Source organism: Rhinatrema bivittatum, chromosome 5, assembly GCF_901001135.1.
Source record: "Rhinatrema bivittatum chromosome 5, aRhiBiv1.1, whole genome shotgun sequence".
Lineage (NCBI taxonomy): Eukaryota > Metazoa > Chordata > Amphibia > Gymnophiona > Rhinatrematidae > Rhinatrema > Rhinatrema bivittatum.
In genome coordinates, this window is record NC_042619.1 from 176,823,483 (window position 1) to 176,840,512 (window position 17,030).

Genomic DNA, 17,030 nt, shown 5'->3' on the forward strand with positions numbered 1-17,030 from the left:
TTTGAAACTGGCCTCCGGAGCATTCCATTCCAAGTCGATCAGTTGTTGTACGGCCTGCAGCAATGGGAAATGGCGTGAGGCCTGACGGAGCCTGACCAGCAGAGGGTTCATCTTTGGCTCTGCTGTGGCGCTTGTGCCTGGGATGGCCAGCTCCTTCAAGCTCAGAGACACAAGGTCTGGTAACTTGACGCATCATGGTACAGTAATGTTTCCGTTCCTAGAGGGATTTCTCCTTCCTACAGGGAGTCTGGTTCTTTCTCTGAGGTGTCTGGGTCCCCTAAGAGGAGGCTTTTGTCCGGAGGGGGCATGTCTCGGGGAGGGCGAGAGGGGCCTGGAAGGTTTTGGTCTTCTGGTGGAGGCTATGGCTGTGTCACTGGTGGCACAGATTGTGCCTGGACAAAGGTTTGCAGCCCTTTGAAGACTTCTACCCAGGAAAAGGTTCCTGGGTCCATATTGAAGCCAGCGGTGTTCCCCAAGGGGCCCAACTGAGAAGGGGCCGAGCCGGGGATAGAGAGGTCCGGAGTACTATCGTGGGTGGAGCCGGATTCCTCTACTGGCCAGGGGGGGCCTTGTCCTGGTTCCCCCAGGGTCTCTTCGCACTTCAGGCACAGGGCCAAAGCCACTTCATGTTGTGCCCTCTCAGGTGGCAGGCTGGGCAGAGAGGTTGTCCCTTCGCTTTCTTGGCCGTTGGTGCCATGATTTAAGAGCATGGAGTCATTCAAAACTAGTCTGTGCGCGCACCGGGAGGCTTAAATATGCGCTCCGGGTGCGTCAAAGATGTGCATGCAAGCTGCGGAAGATGTGCATGCAGGCCGTTATGTGCGCGCTGCTGTGCATACCGGCTTAATTTGTGCACCCGGCGCCATTGAGTGTGCTGCTGTGCACCCGGCACCTTTGTGCGCGCACCGCTACGTGCACAAGTAGTTTATGCGCCCAGCTCGCCGTGTGCGGACAATACGGCAATCAAGGGGGAGAGATGGCGCAGGTGACCACGCAGGCAAGATGGCGTCCCCCCCCCCCCCGGAGGGTCTCCACGAGGGAGGACACTTATACCAAATCTGGGTCTAGACCGGACGGGGCTGTTCAACCCGATGGGACAGACGCCGGAGGGCGATCTGTGCGGCTATCCGAGCCTCGAGACCGGAGACTTTAAGAAAAGTTTTCTACCTTACCTTGTCTCAGTGCTTCCCGGTCTCGTGCCGGGCGGTCTCCGGCTGCAGGGGAAAAAGGGAAATTCCTTCACCACCGCGCTCGGTATTGAACCCGCTACTTCTCAGCCACTCCCATTCTTGGGGGCTAAGCCCACGCTGGGAACTGGTTACTGGACCGAGGCTTACTTCTGAGGGATTTCGGAAATCACCTCAGGAATTCTCGACTGGGGGAGGGACCCTTATGTATCACCGGAGGAGCAGGGCTCGTCTTGTGGAGGTAAGATTTTGGAATGTTCTCTCTTCTTTGGTTTGGATTTCCCAACGCTGTGCAAGCGTGTGTAGAGTCCCAAACTGCTAAGGAGACGGAGAAATACTGAATAGCAGAGCTTCCTGCATGGGTATATGTAGTGCTGACGTCAGATTGAAATCTGTCTCCAACTGCTATCAGGAGCACACTATACCCATTGGTCCTCAGTCCATCTGCTACATGCTAGGAAATTATCCCTTTAGCATAATCCATTTTAATACTTAAGTACTTATGTTGTTTTAATTAAAAAACTAGATTCATATAGATTACAATGTGTGCTGGTTGATATCCCTTGAGTTAGTTTACATACTCTTTTCCACTATGCACACAAAGCACAGTGCACATAAAATCTAACAAAAAAATTGTTCAACAATGGGCATGGGACAAGAGCACAGCTAAATGAGCTGGCTAGAGACAGGCATTTCAAAAGTGACGTGTATACCCAAAAGTTGCAGTATGAGACAGTCAAGCCTTCTTTATGGCATATTCAGAATTTCTTGCACCCAAATGATCTATAAATCATATCAGTTATGTTTGTTTGTTTTTTCAGACTCCCAAGAGAACAGAGGTAAATCTTAAATTGGGACCTTCGTTTCCAGTTTTGTTTTGTTTTTCCCTGGAATTTATCAGGAATTCTCAACTAGGGGAGGGACCATTTGGTATAACTGCAGGAGAGCAGGGCAAATTGTATCCTTAATTCTCCTTTATTTTAAAATGAAGCAATCCCCAAGTAGGGAGATGCTCTTCCACTCGAATACTAACAAGCTGATCTAACTGCAGGGGTGTTTATAGCAGAGTTACTTACCTGTAACAGGTGTTCTCCTAAGACAACAGGATGTTAGTCCTCACAGATGGGTGACATCATCAGATGGAGCCTGGCACGGAAAACGATTTCAAATTTTCTAGAAACTTTGACTGGCACATTGAGCATGCTAGCATGCCACTATTCATGCGGCCACACAAGGTCCGTCTTCAGTCTCGTATCTTGCGAAAAAAGATTAGCAAAAAAATGAAACAAACCGATGGAGAACCCAACTCTGCTGGGTGGCGGGTAGGTTTCCGAAAGATTAACTTCCTGCTGTCTTAGAACACCTGTTACAGGTAAACAACTCTGCTTTCTCTAGGACAAGCAGGATGATAGTCCTTACAGATGGGTGAATACCAAGCTATCAGCTGCCCCCAGCAAGAAAAGAGCCCACAACATTTAACCATGTGGCAACGGGCACAACAACAGAAGTGCTGAGGGTGAGAATGGGAGGCAGCACGAACCAGACACTGGGCCCTAGGAAGGGAGAGTTGGGTTTTTACACTTGGAAGAAATTACAGAGGACAGACTGACCAAAGGTACTGTCATGTTGACCATCGTTGTCCAAACAGTAATGGGCGGCTAACATATGCAGCCTTGCAGATCTCAGCAATGGGGACCGCACGAACGTGTGCTACCGACGCTGCCATGGCCCTAAATGAGTGCACCTTGATGTGGCCTCCAAGCAGAAGGCCCGCCTGCTTGCAGCAGAATGATATACAATCTGCCAACCAGTTGGAGAGGGTTGGAAGAGGATGGGGCTTCCTCACCATGAGGTCGCTTCAGGGAAGGCGCGACATGGGCCGGTGCTCCTCCGGAATCGGCACTGGTGCCTTGCGACGACTGCTGGTGCCAGTGTCTGTTTCCCCCTCAGTGCTCGCCCTGGTCCTTCTCCAGCGCTGAGGAAGCAGACTATCCAGATGCCTTGGAACGGTCAGATGATGGAGAGGGCCAGTCCCCCGAGCCCTTCTCTTTGCAAGAAGGGATCGGACGGGACTGGGAGGGCAACGCCGTGTCGGAGGGGTCTCTGACACGGCGTTTCGGTGTCGAAGTCCCTGATGCCAGAGACAATGGAGATGACATTTTGGTGCCAAAAAACTGCTCCATCTTGTCCAACCAGGCATGAAGGCCCTTGGGGATCATCTGAGCACAGTTGGGGCACTTGCGGACATCTTGGGAAGCCCCCAGGCAGAGGATACAGACCTCATACGGATCCGTGAAAGACATGGTCCACGGGCACCAGGGGCACTTATGAAAACCGGACACCATGAAAATAAGTTGGCGAGTGGTCGACGGCCGGTGGCCACTGGGAGAAGACAGGCTCAGGAATCGACTGCAAAGAACGAGAGAAACACCAACCGAGATGCCGGAGGAAGCAACAGGGAAGAGGGACCCCGCGTGCAGGGAAAACAGAGGAGAAATCCTTGATGAAAAGAAATTTTGAAAAGTTTAGAAGAGATCTGAGAACCTCGAGGCAACTGCTTCGTGGAAAAAACGAGACTGAAGAGGGATCCCACATGGACGTGCGGATAGTGGCATGCTCAGTGTGCAGTCGAAGTTTCTAGAAACTTTGACAAAAGTTTTCCATGCTGGGCTCCATCTGTCACCCATCTGTGAGGACTACCATCCTGCTTGTCCTAGGAGAAACTGATGTCAGATTACTCCATCTCTATCTGCTGGTAGGAATGCATAACCTATTTGTTCTGGATTCATCTGAATGGACACTAAGAAATGGAGAAATTACTTACCTGATAATTTCGTTTTCCTTAGTGTAGACAGACGGACTCAGGACCAATGGGTATTGTGCTCTCCTGATAGCAGATGGGAGACGGAGTCAGATTTCAAAGCTGACGTCAGCCTACATATACCCGTGCAGCATGCTTAGCTCTTCAGTACTCTTTTCAAAAAGCCAGTGTGGATATATGTTGTTTAATACTTGATTACACTTGAGTATACTTGATTAACCTTGAACTGGTTCAACTGATTATATATATATATATAATCAGTTGAACCAGTTATTTATATATAATCAGTTGAACCAGTTATTTATATATAAATAATCAGTTGAACCAATTATTTATATATAAATAATCAGTTGAACCAATTATTTATATATAAATAATCAGTTGAACCAGTTATTTATATCAGTTGAACCAGCTATTTATATATTTATTTATATATTTATATATAAACTTTATGGCACTGGAGACCACCGGTGCACTGAAAAAATAAATACAGACACCTAGGTAACTGCGGGTGTCTTAACATAGAGGTAGGCCGTGGCTTATCCATAAAGTCTCGAGATTGATATCTGAGGTTCTCTATTTCTGGAGCAGCCGTGGGCAGGATGCTGAGTCCATCTGTCTACACTAAGGAAAATGAAATTATCAGGTAAGTAATTTCTCCATTTCCTAGCGTGTAGCCAGATGGACTCAGGACCAATGGGATGTACAAAAGCTACTCCCCTACCGGCTGGGAGGCTGCCCATGGCCCACTTAGTGCTGCCCTTACGAAGGCTGTATCCTCCCTGGCCTGGATATCCAGGTGGTAGAACCTGGAGAAGGTGTGTAGGGAGGACCATGTCGCCACCCGACAGATCTTGGCTGGCGAAAGCAGTCTGGTTTCAGCCCAGGAGACTGCCTGGGCCCTTGTAGAATCTGCCTTGACCTGTAGAGGAAGTGGTTTTCCTGCCTCTATGTAGGCAGCATTAATGACTTCTTTGATCAGCAGGCTATGGACACCCGCGATGCCGCTTCCCCTTGTTTCTTCCCGCTGTGAAGTACAAACAGGTGATCAATTTTGCACAAGGATTCCGATCTTTTGAGGTATCAGACTAGGATTTTGCCACCATTCAAGTGGCGAAGGAGGTGTGAGTCTTCTAAAACCCTGTGTTCATCTGGAGATGGTAAGGATATGGTCTGGCTCATATGGAACTGGGAAACCATTTTCAGAAGGAAGGATGGTACCGTACGCAGCTGTATGGTGCCTGGGGTGAACCTGAGGAATGGTTCTTGACAGGATAATGCTTTAAGTTCGGAGATGCGCCAAGCTGAGCATATTGCTATCAAGAATGCTGACTTTAAGGTCAAGAGGCATAGGGACAGACTGCTTGTTGGTCTGAAGGACTACCCTGCTAGGAAGTCTAGGTCGAGGTTCCATAGAGGCACCAGCCATTTTGGTGGTGGCCGGAGTTGTTTGACTCCTTTCAGGAAAGGAGACACATCAGGATGAGTTGATAGTCCGATGCCGTCCACTTCGGACCTGAAACAGGCCAGTGCTGCGACTTGAACCTTGAGGGAGTTGAGAGACAACCCCTTCTGCATGCCGACCTGTAGGAATTCTAGGATCGTGGGAATATTGGCTACCCTTGGAAGGAGGGTGCGGTCTTCACACCAGGCTTCAAATACTCTCCAGATCCGTAAGTAAGACAGATGTGGAGAACTTGCATGCTCGGAACAGGGTGTCAATCACGGCTTTTGAGTAGCTGCGCTTCTTTAGGTTAGTCTTCTCAAGGGCCATACCGTAAGAGAGAATCGAGCCAGGTCTTCGTGGGAGATCAGTCCCTGCTGAAGAAGGTCCCTGTATGGCGGTAGACACAGAGGATTCCCCGCCAATAGTCTTCGTATGTCCGCGTACCATGGTCTTCTTGGCCAATCCGGGGCGACTAGTAGGACTCGTCCCCTGTGGTGCTCTATCTTGTGAATGACCCTGCCCAGTAGCAGCCAGGGTGGGAAGGCATACAGGAGGTCTTCCTCTGGCCAGTTCTGGATGACAGCGTCAATTCTTTGAAACTGTGGTTCTTGTCTGCGGCTGAAAAAATCTGGGGACTTGGGTATTGCGACAAGTTGCTAGGAGGTCCATGGCTGGGGGAACCCATCGATTCACTATCAGCTGGAAGGCTATGTCAGCCAGCGACCATTCCCCTGGGTCTAGGCTCTCTCTGCTGAGATAATCTGCTGAGATGTTGTCTTTTCCCACAATGTAGGAGGCCAAAATCCCCTGCAGGTTTCCGCCCAATCCATGAGAGGGTCTATTTCCAGAGACACCTGCTGGCTCTTGGTTCCTCCCTGGTGGTTGATGTAGGCCACAGTTGTGGTGTTGTCAGACATGTCTCAGAGAGACTCGCCTCGGAGTCTGTGGCTGAATCGCATGCAGGCTAGTCTGACCACTCGAGCTTCCAGGCGGTTTATGTTCCACTGTCCCTGGGCTGTTAGTTCCTGACAGTGGGCTCTCCACCTTCGCAGGCGCGCATCCATGGTGAGCAAGATCCACTTCGGTGTGGATAGATTTACACCTCTGCTTAGGTGTTCTTCCTGTAGCCACCATTGAAGCTGATGCCGAACCTCTGTCGATAGCTGGAGGCGAATTGAGTAGTTCTGGGACACTGGATTCCATCGTGACAATAGGGAGCGTTGTAGTGGTCGCATATGGGCCCTTGCCCACTGAACAACTTCCAGAGTTGATGTCACGAGGCAGAGGACTTGAAAGTAGTCCCATACCTTGAGGCGAGCCGAGTTCAACAGGTTTTGCAATTGACCCATCAGTTTCCTTCTCCTTGGAGGGGGAAAGTAGACCTTGTCCAGCTTGGTATCAAACTGGACTCCCAGGTAATTCTAGTGACTGGGAGGGATGTAGGCAGCTCTTGGCTGTGTTCACAACCCACCCAAGTTCTTGTAGTAGGTTCTTGATTCTGGTGGTCACGTGGTGACTCTCATCCGGAGACTTTGCTCTGATCAGCCAAGTAAGGATGTACCAGAACTACTCCTTTCCTCAGTGCTGCCGCTACCACCACCATAATTTTGGTGAAGGTTCTGGGAGCGGTAGCTAGTCTGAAGGGTAGCGCTCAAAATTGGTAATGATTGCCCAGTATCGCAATGCACAGGAAGCACTGGTGGGCCTGATGGACCGGGATGTGAAGGTAGGCTTCGGATAGATCCAGGGAGGTTAAAAATTCTCCCGGTTGTACCGCCATTATAACGGAGAATAGGGTTTCCATGCGGAAGTGTGGTACCTTCAGGTAATTGTTGACGGCCTTGAGGTCCAGAATGGGCCGGAATGTTCCTTCTTTCTTGGGAACAATAAAATAGATGGAATAGTGGCCAGTATTTTGTTGAGACGTAGGCACCGGAGCTACTGCCTTCAGGCCGAGTAGTCTTGCTAGTGTGGTTTCCACTACCAGTCTCTTGGAGTAGGAATGGCACCGTGATCTCAAATTTGTCTGGGGGATGCTTTGGAATTCCAGGGAGTACCCCTCTCGAATGATAGTTAGGACCCACTTGTCTGATGTTACTTCGACCCATCTTTGGTAGAAGAGAGTAAGTCTGCCCCCTATGTCTTCTTCCTGTGGATGGGTCTGCGTCTTCTCATTGTAGGGCACGGCCGGAGCTTGCCCCTGAGCTTGCTCCTCTCTTAATGTGCTTGTTTCGAAAGGACTGAAACCTTCCTGAAGTACGATGTACTTGGGACTGTGTGTTCCTATAAGGTTTAAAACGCTGTGATCCTCTACCCTTGGTTCTTCTGGGGGAGGAGCACTGATATGTTCTTTTGTTCCTGTCTTCAGATAATCGGGGTACTGGGGATTCGCCCCATTTATTGGCTAACTTCTCCAATTTGCTTCCAAACAGGAGAGATCCTTTAAAAGGCATTTTTGTGAGGTTCGCCTTCGAAGTCGCATCAGTCGACCAATTTTGGAGCCATAATTGTCTTCTGGCCGCCACTGCAGCAGCGACACCCCTGGATGATGTGTGCACGAGGTCTGTGGTAGCATCGGTGAGTAAGGAGAAACAGGTTCCATCGCTTCTCCAGGTGTGGTAGCGTCTCTGGAGAGGATCAAACAGGAACGTGCCACCAAGGCGCAACAGGAGGCAATTTGCAGCGTCATTGCTGAGACATCAAAGGACTGCTTAAGGATGGCTTCCAGCCTTCTGTCTTGGGTGTCCTTCAGTGCCGCTCCTCCCTCCACAGGAATCGTGGTGCGTTTTGAAACACAGATCACAGCGTCCACTTTAGAGAAGCGTAGAAGTTCCTTGGCCGTGGGTTCCAGCGGGTATAGGGCTTCTAGTGCCTGGCCCCCTTTAAAACTGGCCTCTGGAGCATTCCAGGTCAATCAGTTCCTTGATGGGCTCCAACATAGGAAAATAGCATGAGGCTTTACGGAGGTACACCAACATGGGATTCTTTTTCGGTTCCAATGTAGGGTCCGTGCCTGGGAGACCCAGTGTCTTCATAGTTTGGGACACGTCTTTGTGGAAGAATCGGAGCATGGTCCGATATGGCTCCATCCCTGGGGGGATTTCCCCTTCTTCCAGGGAGTCTGTTTCCTCATCTGAGGTGTCTGGATCCCCATCCGGTATGCTCCTGGGTAGGAGAGTCATGTCTCGAGAGCCTCAGGAGGTGCTGGGAAGGACTTGTGCTTCCGGCGGAGTTTGAGGCAAGTGGACAGTTGGGGCTGGTTGCACCTGGACAAAGGTTTGCAGCCCTTTGAAAAATTCCACCCAGGAGAAGGTTCCTGGGTCCATGTTGATGCCAGGAGGGATTGTAGTGGTAGCCCTGGAGGAACTTTCCTGTGGGGGCGCCAAGCTGGACATAGTTAGGTCCGGGGTGCCATCATCAGTGGTTCCGGATCCCGCTCCTGGCTGTGGGAGGTCTTGATTTGGTTCTCCCTGGTTCTGTTCGCACTGATGGCACAGGAGGGATTCTAATTCAGGCTGCGCAGCTCTCAAGTGGCAGACTGGGCAAAGGAAGGGTCCCTTGGCCTTCTTGGATGGTGGTGCCATTGTTTGTGCGCATGTAGGGCTTAAAAACTCGTCCGTGCGAGAGTTATGCATGCAGATGCTCTTAGTTGTGCGTGTCAAGAGCACAGAAGTTATGCGCAGTACGTGCGCACAAGTTATGCATGCAGGCAGCGGGCTTTGTATGCGTGGCGCAGTTATGCGCACAACTCAGATGCAAGCACAGTTAAGAGGGTATCCCTATGGACGCACTCAAATTAGGCGCCTCGGGCTTCTAGCCTGCTCCGCGTGTACTGACCGCGAGGGGGGAAGATGGCACCAGCGACCCCGGTGACAAGATGGCGCCCCCCCCAGAGGCTCTCCACGTGTGTGGACCCTCGCACCAGATTGGGGCCTAGCCAGAGGGAGGCTGCTCAACCCAATTTAAAACCTCGGAGGAAGGTCAGTATGGCTGTTCGAGCCTTGGAGACCGGAGACTTAGAAGTAAAGGTTTCTACCTTACCTGGTCTCGGCGCTTACCGGCCACGTGCCAGGTGGTCTCCAGCTGCAGGGGGAGAGGGAAATACCTTCACCGCCGCGCTAGAATCTGCACCCGCTGCCTTTTAGCCACCCTGAGGGCTACGTCCACGCTGGCGAACTAAGGCTTACCTCTGAGGGATATCGAATCGACCTCAGGAAAGTCTCGACTGGGGGAGGGATCTTTAGATTTCACTGCAGGAGAAGCGGGGCTCTCTTCTTAAAGGTAGATTTTCTTTCTTCTTTCTTGTAAATGTTACACTATTCTCTTTTGGATAGTGTCCTCATCTGCTATGCATGCTGCATGGGTATATGTAAGCTGACGTCAGCTTTGAAATCTGACTCAGTCTCCCATCTGCTATCAGGAGATCACAATACCCATTGGTCCTGAGTCCATCTGGCTACACGCTAGGAAATTGGGGGTTTCTTCCGGTTGCCCTAGAGAAGAAACATCTGGGTCTACCACCTCTGAATGACTTCACTCCGCTGCCAGTGAGATAATGAAGAACCTCGCAGTAAGAGTTTGGATGATGTGTTCACACCAATAGGCAAAACTGGGACTCTAGTCTGAGGTATTGTCATAGCAAAGGTGGGGAGGAGAGGTTGGATAGTTCAAGTCAAAGAGGAAAAGAAATTCTTCACCATATCTGCAGTCTGGTCAAGTGACTGACATGTCCTCTGACCTGGTGAAGGAGATGGAATATCCTCTTCAGAGACAATAGGTTCTTGTGTGAAAGCAGGAAGTCTATTGAAGGTGAGAGGTACTATACAGCATACCAGGATCCAGTGATCTCAGCTGGAAGCCCTCCACAAGTAACCATGAAGGGAATGAGAGTTTTTGTAATTAGAGGTGGCAGTGGTAACAAATCCTTGTGATCCTGCTCTAGGGTGACCAGCATACAGGTGTGTAGGTAAAACAGCATGAAGAATCTGCTCAGAGGCTCAATGCATCAATTGCAGCAGTAGGGGAGACTGGTTGAATGCCTGGAAGCTGCCATGGAATGCTTCTTTGTGTGCTTCAAGGGGCTTCCTTGAGCTGGAATGTTTCTTTAATGCATGCATCAGGATGGTTCCATGTGTTCTTGTGCTATGTACTGATGAATCCTGTGCTGCAGCGTATACATGGTGTCAGTAAACATAGTGTATCAATAGTGCCGACGTATCTCACTTCGAGGGTTTATGCTCTCTTCAATGCAGGGCAGCTCATTTTACTCAACCCCACAGCTTTGGCCTGTGCCAATGGTGGAATTTTGGAGGAGCTCCTGCTCAACTCCTTACCCAGCAAGGCAGACGACTATGCACTGTGGGAAAAGGATTTGCTGAAAATCCAAAGATTTACACAGCTCAATTTTACTAGCCCTGGAACATTAGGACCACGGATACATCTGCCCACAGGCATAGTAGTTAGCCTGATCGTGGTTTGACCCCAGGCATCAGTAGTACAGCTCTCTGCTTCAACAGCAGGGGAAAAGGGGAAATGGATTTAGCCAGCAACCGAGGACCCCAACTTTTACGGTTTGCGGAACTGATGAATATGAGGGTAACCAGCGCAGTGCAGCGGTTACTACCATTAATAGAAGCATGGGATTACTACTCAACCAATAAGCCTTGATGCTTTTGATGCAGCTGCAACATTGCTCTCTGCTTCGGCGGGTGGGGGGGGGGGGGGCTCAAAGGAAAGAGAAATTTGTATTTAGGGACAACCAAAATGAACTATGACTTTTTACAGTTTGGGGTACTGATACTCACACATTAAGAAAAAACAGAGAGGTCTGCTTCTACGGCCAAGTCCATAAGCTAAGCACATCAAGCAAAACTAATACATGGGGGTAACCTGCACAGCACAGCAGATATTACCATGGGAAGCTTGCTGAGCAGACTGGATGGACCATCAGTCCTTTTCCGCAGTCATTTCTATGAATGTCACAGGCTTGGAAGAGTGGATCCCAAGACAGCTGACTGACAGGGATAAGGCACGGTACAGAATCATGAGGCAGAGATGTAGTCAGGCAGGCAAGGCCGAGGCAGGCGATGTCCATTCAAGAAACAAGAGACAAAAAGGATCAAGGCAGGCAGGCAGAAGGAAGCAAGGTCAGGAACCAGGGTGGGTCTCAATCAGTAGTCTGAAACAGGAACAGCCAGATACAGAGGAAGGAAGAAACAGGACCTATTGCTCAGGCACCTGCCTAGAGGAATGAGCTTCCTTTTATGTTTGAGCAGTGCTGATATGAACAGTCTGCACCACAGGAAAGCCTGGTGCGCTGGCCCTATAAAGTTGAATTGCTATGGGCCCTTACTCAGAGCAGCAGGATGCAGCAAAGAAGCAGGACGCTGGGAACCATGCTTGGAGACCCAGCAGAACACAGCACTGGCTCGGGACCTTGAGGTACAGGACAGGTCAGGGTGCAGCACCCCATGGTCAGCAGCATGTTACAGCGAGGGACATTATCTTGAAGCAGATGCAACTTTTAAACCACTCACAGTAGGTTTCTATTTGCCAGAAATGTTGAGATGGCAAGTTGCAGGGATTATTTTTTTTTTTTTTTACCACAGAAAACTCGTGGTACTGCAGAGGCAGAGAGGCAACTAGAAATGATAAATACTGAAGAGAAAGTAATGAAGAATATCAAGGCTTAAGATTTTAGAGAAAAATATCTGAAAAGACCAAGTACTCATCTATGCTTGTTCTTGGACAATAAATGACTGAGAAGGCTCACAATGCAACTTCTGTACATGCTTGGTACAGCTAAAAGCTCTAATAAGCTAGGAGCGAAGAGTCCATTCGGTGCCGCCGGATGACGTCACCCAAGTCATGGCTGCTTACTGACGGAACAAGACCAATGTCAAAGACAGATATAAGAGGAGAAAGTAAAGACAAAATTGCAAGAGAAGAAACAGAAAATGAGAAAAAAAAGATTCTGGAAAAGGAGACGAGGAAGGCAGAAAAAAGCTGGGGACAAAATTTTAAAAAATATGTCCACGCAACAGAAGTAGGAAAAACAAGCTTTTTATTTTTAGTTTAGTGATTAGAATGTGTTCTTTTCAAGATCTTTGTATTTTGTTCTTTGAATTCTGTTCAGTATAGAAGGAAATGCATTTGTCTTGTTTTCCAGTACTGCACTGCACATGGAGTCTGGCTTCTCAAGATTTCCATTTCAGATTCTGTATGCATATTTCTTAATTTATAGTCCCTTATTCTGTATTAAATGAGGGTCTGTGTGTTCTGCATGTATGACAGAAGTGTGTTATTTTACTAGCATTTAGTTTCTGTGTAGGGAACTACAGCAGTTCAGCTTATGCTGTTTTTTCCAGCAGGAGGTTCTACGGCCCAATGTAATATTTACAGGTCTACTTTTTCACAGGAAAAGTTGTTGCTCTTTCAGTCCTGGGAATTAGCACTGTTATGATGTGGCAAGCTTGCTACATAGGCTCCAAGTGTCTTTCTGGCAGAGTTTTGTATTGCATCATGTCGAGTCACGCCCAGAACCTCCCTCTGCACTCAGGAACATCCCTTTTTTCAACCACTGATAGAGAGCACACTTTTTTTTTTCTTTACACACCACTTGGAAGCACACATTGCTACACTTGGCAAGTACTTTAGCACACACAGAGGCCTATGTTCAGAAGTGCATTTACATGTGTAGAAATGTGCTCACCGACAGGAAAACACAAACTTGCCATCTTTCTGTGTCCTATAAGAAACACATTTTAATTATATTTTGAGGTCCATATTCAGAGGCGATTAACTCACAAGTTATCTAGTTAAATACCAACTTTTGAATTTAGTGAATACTTATCCAGCTAAACTTTCGCTGAACAATGAAGGGGCATTCAGAGGATATTTCTGGGAGGAATTAGATTAGCCATCTAGATTATCTACCTAACCGATTTTCGATCTGTTCAGGCTCTTATTTTACCATCATTAGAATATTGCAATTCCTTCTTCCTCATAACACCCCGTACACATTACAACTTGTGCAGAATACAGCAGCACAGCTGATCTCAGGGACTGGCAAGAGAACATATTTTGCCTGTACTGTCTGACCTCTACTGGCTCTCAGTCCAGTGGAGGTCAGACTGCTACTGGCACAGAAGCAGTCTGTGCCAGTAGCACAGACTGCTTCTGTGCTAGTGGAGGTCAGATTGCTACTGGCACAGAAGTTGTTGTCCCTAGAATCCACTCCTTGGGCAAATGTAATGCTAAAGATTTGCAATCCATCTAGAACATTCCGGTCAAGTCAGAGGGGCCTGCTAGATGTTCCCTCTGTCATCTTTGCCCATCCAGCCAAGATAAAGGAAAAAGCTCTCTTGCTGGCAGCACCCATTCTTTGAAATTCTCTTCCAATGGAGATGCGCCAGATGGATTGGGCAAAGGCTTTTAAAGTACTTTTAAAAATGTCTTTATTCAGACAGGCATATTCTTAAGAAGTCTGAAAACTAAAAACTAAGAACTAAAAATTTGGATGTTCAACAAAGCCTACCAAAACACCCAATGACTCCAGGCCACAACTTCCATCCCTACCTGCCCATATAAACATGCAGAACCAAGCCAATGCACGTAATTTATCATGTGCAGTTTAACAACTACCTATGATTATAACGACTACGATAACAATGTTAACAAGCATGTGAATTTCTGAACACTCTGTGAAACATCGATACTTTGTAAACCGTTGTGATGGTGAAACCGAGCGACGGTATATAAAACTCGATAAATAAATATTGAGGTTTTATGCTTTCTATTTTGTGTGTTATTTATTATGGATGTTTTTTTATGTTCACCGCCTAGGGACTTGGTAAATAATTCTGATATTCAGTTAGTCAGATAACATATCTTACTAACTCTGGTTGTTCAAGAGCCCTAAAGTTAGCCAGATAAACTTAGCCAGCTATCTTTAAGATAGCCAGCTATATTCAATAGTATGGCTGCACTACTAAATATCCTTCTGTTAGCCAAATAAGTTTATCCAACATTGCAATTCGGCCAGTGAATACGGATCTCTATGTTTAAGAAGGACCATTAACAATATATACTAAAGAAATGAAAAAAAAATATCATTAAATGTTCCAAAAGGTCAGCAAAAAGATGGGTAAATTTTCAAAACCCAGCGCGCACAAATACTGGGAGATATGCGCATGACCAGGCCCCGCGTGCATTTTCAGAGCAGCCCAGACACATGCATCTCTCCAGAAGTGCCGAGCCTTTAAAAAGGGGCAGGCCGGGGGCGAGGTCTGGGAGGAGGCCAACCGAGACAGTACCATTAGGCCCTGTCCGGGGAAGCAAGCACCAGTAACCAGCCTGTGCACGGAACTTACTACTGCTCATGAGAGCAGGTAAGTTCCATAACAAAAAAAATAGGGCAGGTATGTCAGGTTTAGGGGTCAAGGAGGAAAAGGGGGAAAGGAAGAAAGGTTAGGTAGGGGGATAGGGAAATGAGCAAGGGCCCAAATGCGTCGCTGCACATGGTTTAAAAAAAAATCCCCCCCCACCCCATGAGTGGGCACTCGCATGCTGATACAAAAATCGGGCACGCATGTGCTTCGGATTTTAGAACATTCACGCATCGCCACACACATTATAAAATTGGCGTGGCCATGTGCGTGCGCCAGGAACCACATGCCTTTAAAAATTTACCCCATAGTTTTCAGTATGTGATAAAACATGACCAACACAAATTAGAGAAAGATGTTAAGAATTTTCTAAATTCAGGTTTTTCTGCTATATAGTTTGAGGAAATACAATGTGTTTAAAGACAGAAATTCTTGCCTATGACAGATATCCATTATATAAGATACCAAAGTCGAAAGCACTGAAATTTCTATGTTGTACAGAGGGATTTATATGTTAACATCACAATTTCCACTGAAAATCACCTCATAAAAAATAAATTTCATTACTAATTCTTCAATCTCTCAATTAAGTCTACACAGAAAGTTAAAATCAGATTGAACACAAATCGAAATTAAACACAGAAACATTATCTGCATCAATAGAGTCTCTGTGTTCAATACAAACATGGTTTTTCACAATTACAATGGACTGTATTAGATCACGTGCAGCTATCATCACGAGGCGGCAATCCTGTGGATATTCTAAATCGGAGAGAAGCGTTCTGGATATTTACAATGGAGACGCAAGCACCAAACAGACTCGAGGAACTGGATTAGAGTTCACTCGTTTGAATTAATGAGATAAACGGACCTAATGTGGAACTACAGAGATGTTCATTCATTTGAACTGACGTGATGACGCGTTTTGTTATTGGATTGAGTGAAAAATTTAACGGACTTTAAAAATGGCGTCAGCGTTTGGCTTCAGTACTGAATTAGCAGAAACAGGTGGCTGTGCCGCCATGAAGAGGACAATCGCAATATGAAATCGTTGCTGTAAGGGAGCTACACAACCTATAAACAATCTTGCTGCACAATGAAGATACCGACTGATTAAAGGAGTCTATATCCCCTGAGGAAAGCTCCGTTGGGATCTGAAACGTGGCCACGTTGTGAGCAGATACGGCTATATACAGATAAGTCGGTTTGAACTGTTTCATTGAAGTATAAACAATATAGTGTGGTTGAGTGTCACCATAGCTTCGTCGAAGCGGACTTTAGAGATCAGCTATACCGATATGGCAATTTGGTCTAGATTTTTTTAATTCACGCTATACATAAAAATACTCTGGCTGGTGGAGATTCGTTCATGATTACAAAATAAAATTACCCGATTGTGGGGATAAAAAGAACATAGTATGAAACCTTCCTCTCCAGCTAAAAAAAATTTTTTGGATAAAAATTGGTGTTGATGAAGTTTGATACATTAATCAAGTTATAGGTCAACTCCTCAGAAAGACTTAATTGAGAGATTGAAGTATTAGTAATTAAATTTATTTTTTATGAGGTGATTTTCAGTGGAAATTGAGATATCCATTATAAGCATCTTACCTAAAACTTCAGGAGGTTCCAACTGGAGGCCTTCTGGCTGTTGACCTTGGAGAATGTTGAGAAGAGCCTGCAGACTCCTCAGACACAGTGATGGATGAGAAAACCGTGTCTCCTTAATCAGTTCAAAAACTTCACATAATCCAACTTCAATAATCTATAAAAAACAAAGAACACCAACTACAGATTTCAGATAGTAGGGATGTGATCTTGTCAATAAACCAAAATAATAAACTAAGAGCTAGGGAAATTCTTAAGACTTGTGAAGAAACGCATACTACTTGGAGTGAAAAACCTAACACTATTTTATCATTAGATTAACAAAAAAGCACCAAATGAAAAAGTTAGCATTAGCTATTTTGTTTTTCTTTTATTTTCTTAGGACAGTCTTTTAGCAAACTATGGCATCCCAGGTTCAGGGCTGCAGGTTTTATTGCATTTGCCTGATATTCTTCTCTATTTCAACATATCCTCATCTCCCTCATGTTATCCCCATGTCTTAAAACTTATATTACAGCACCACTGAGAGTGTAAGACATAAGCAGCTCTAGCTAGCAGAAAGCAAAGTACTAAGAACATTC

General features: G+C 46.8%; 1 protein-coding gene across 1 annotated transcript in view; it reads right to left on the minus strand.

Moving 5' to 3' along the window:
* MYCBP2 (MYC binding protein 2) overlaps positions 1–17,030 on the minus strand; it is a 1,075,853-nt gene that overhangs the window by 955,417 nt on the left and 103,406 nt on the right. The window contains 1 exon segment of the mRNA XM_029603038.1: positions 16,453–16,606. Coding sequence (XP_029458898.1) covers positions 16,453–16,606 — 154 coding nt within the window.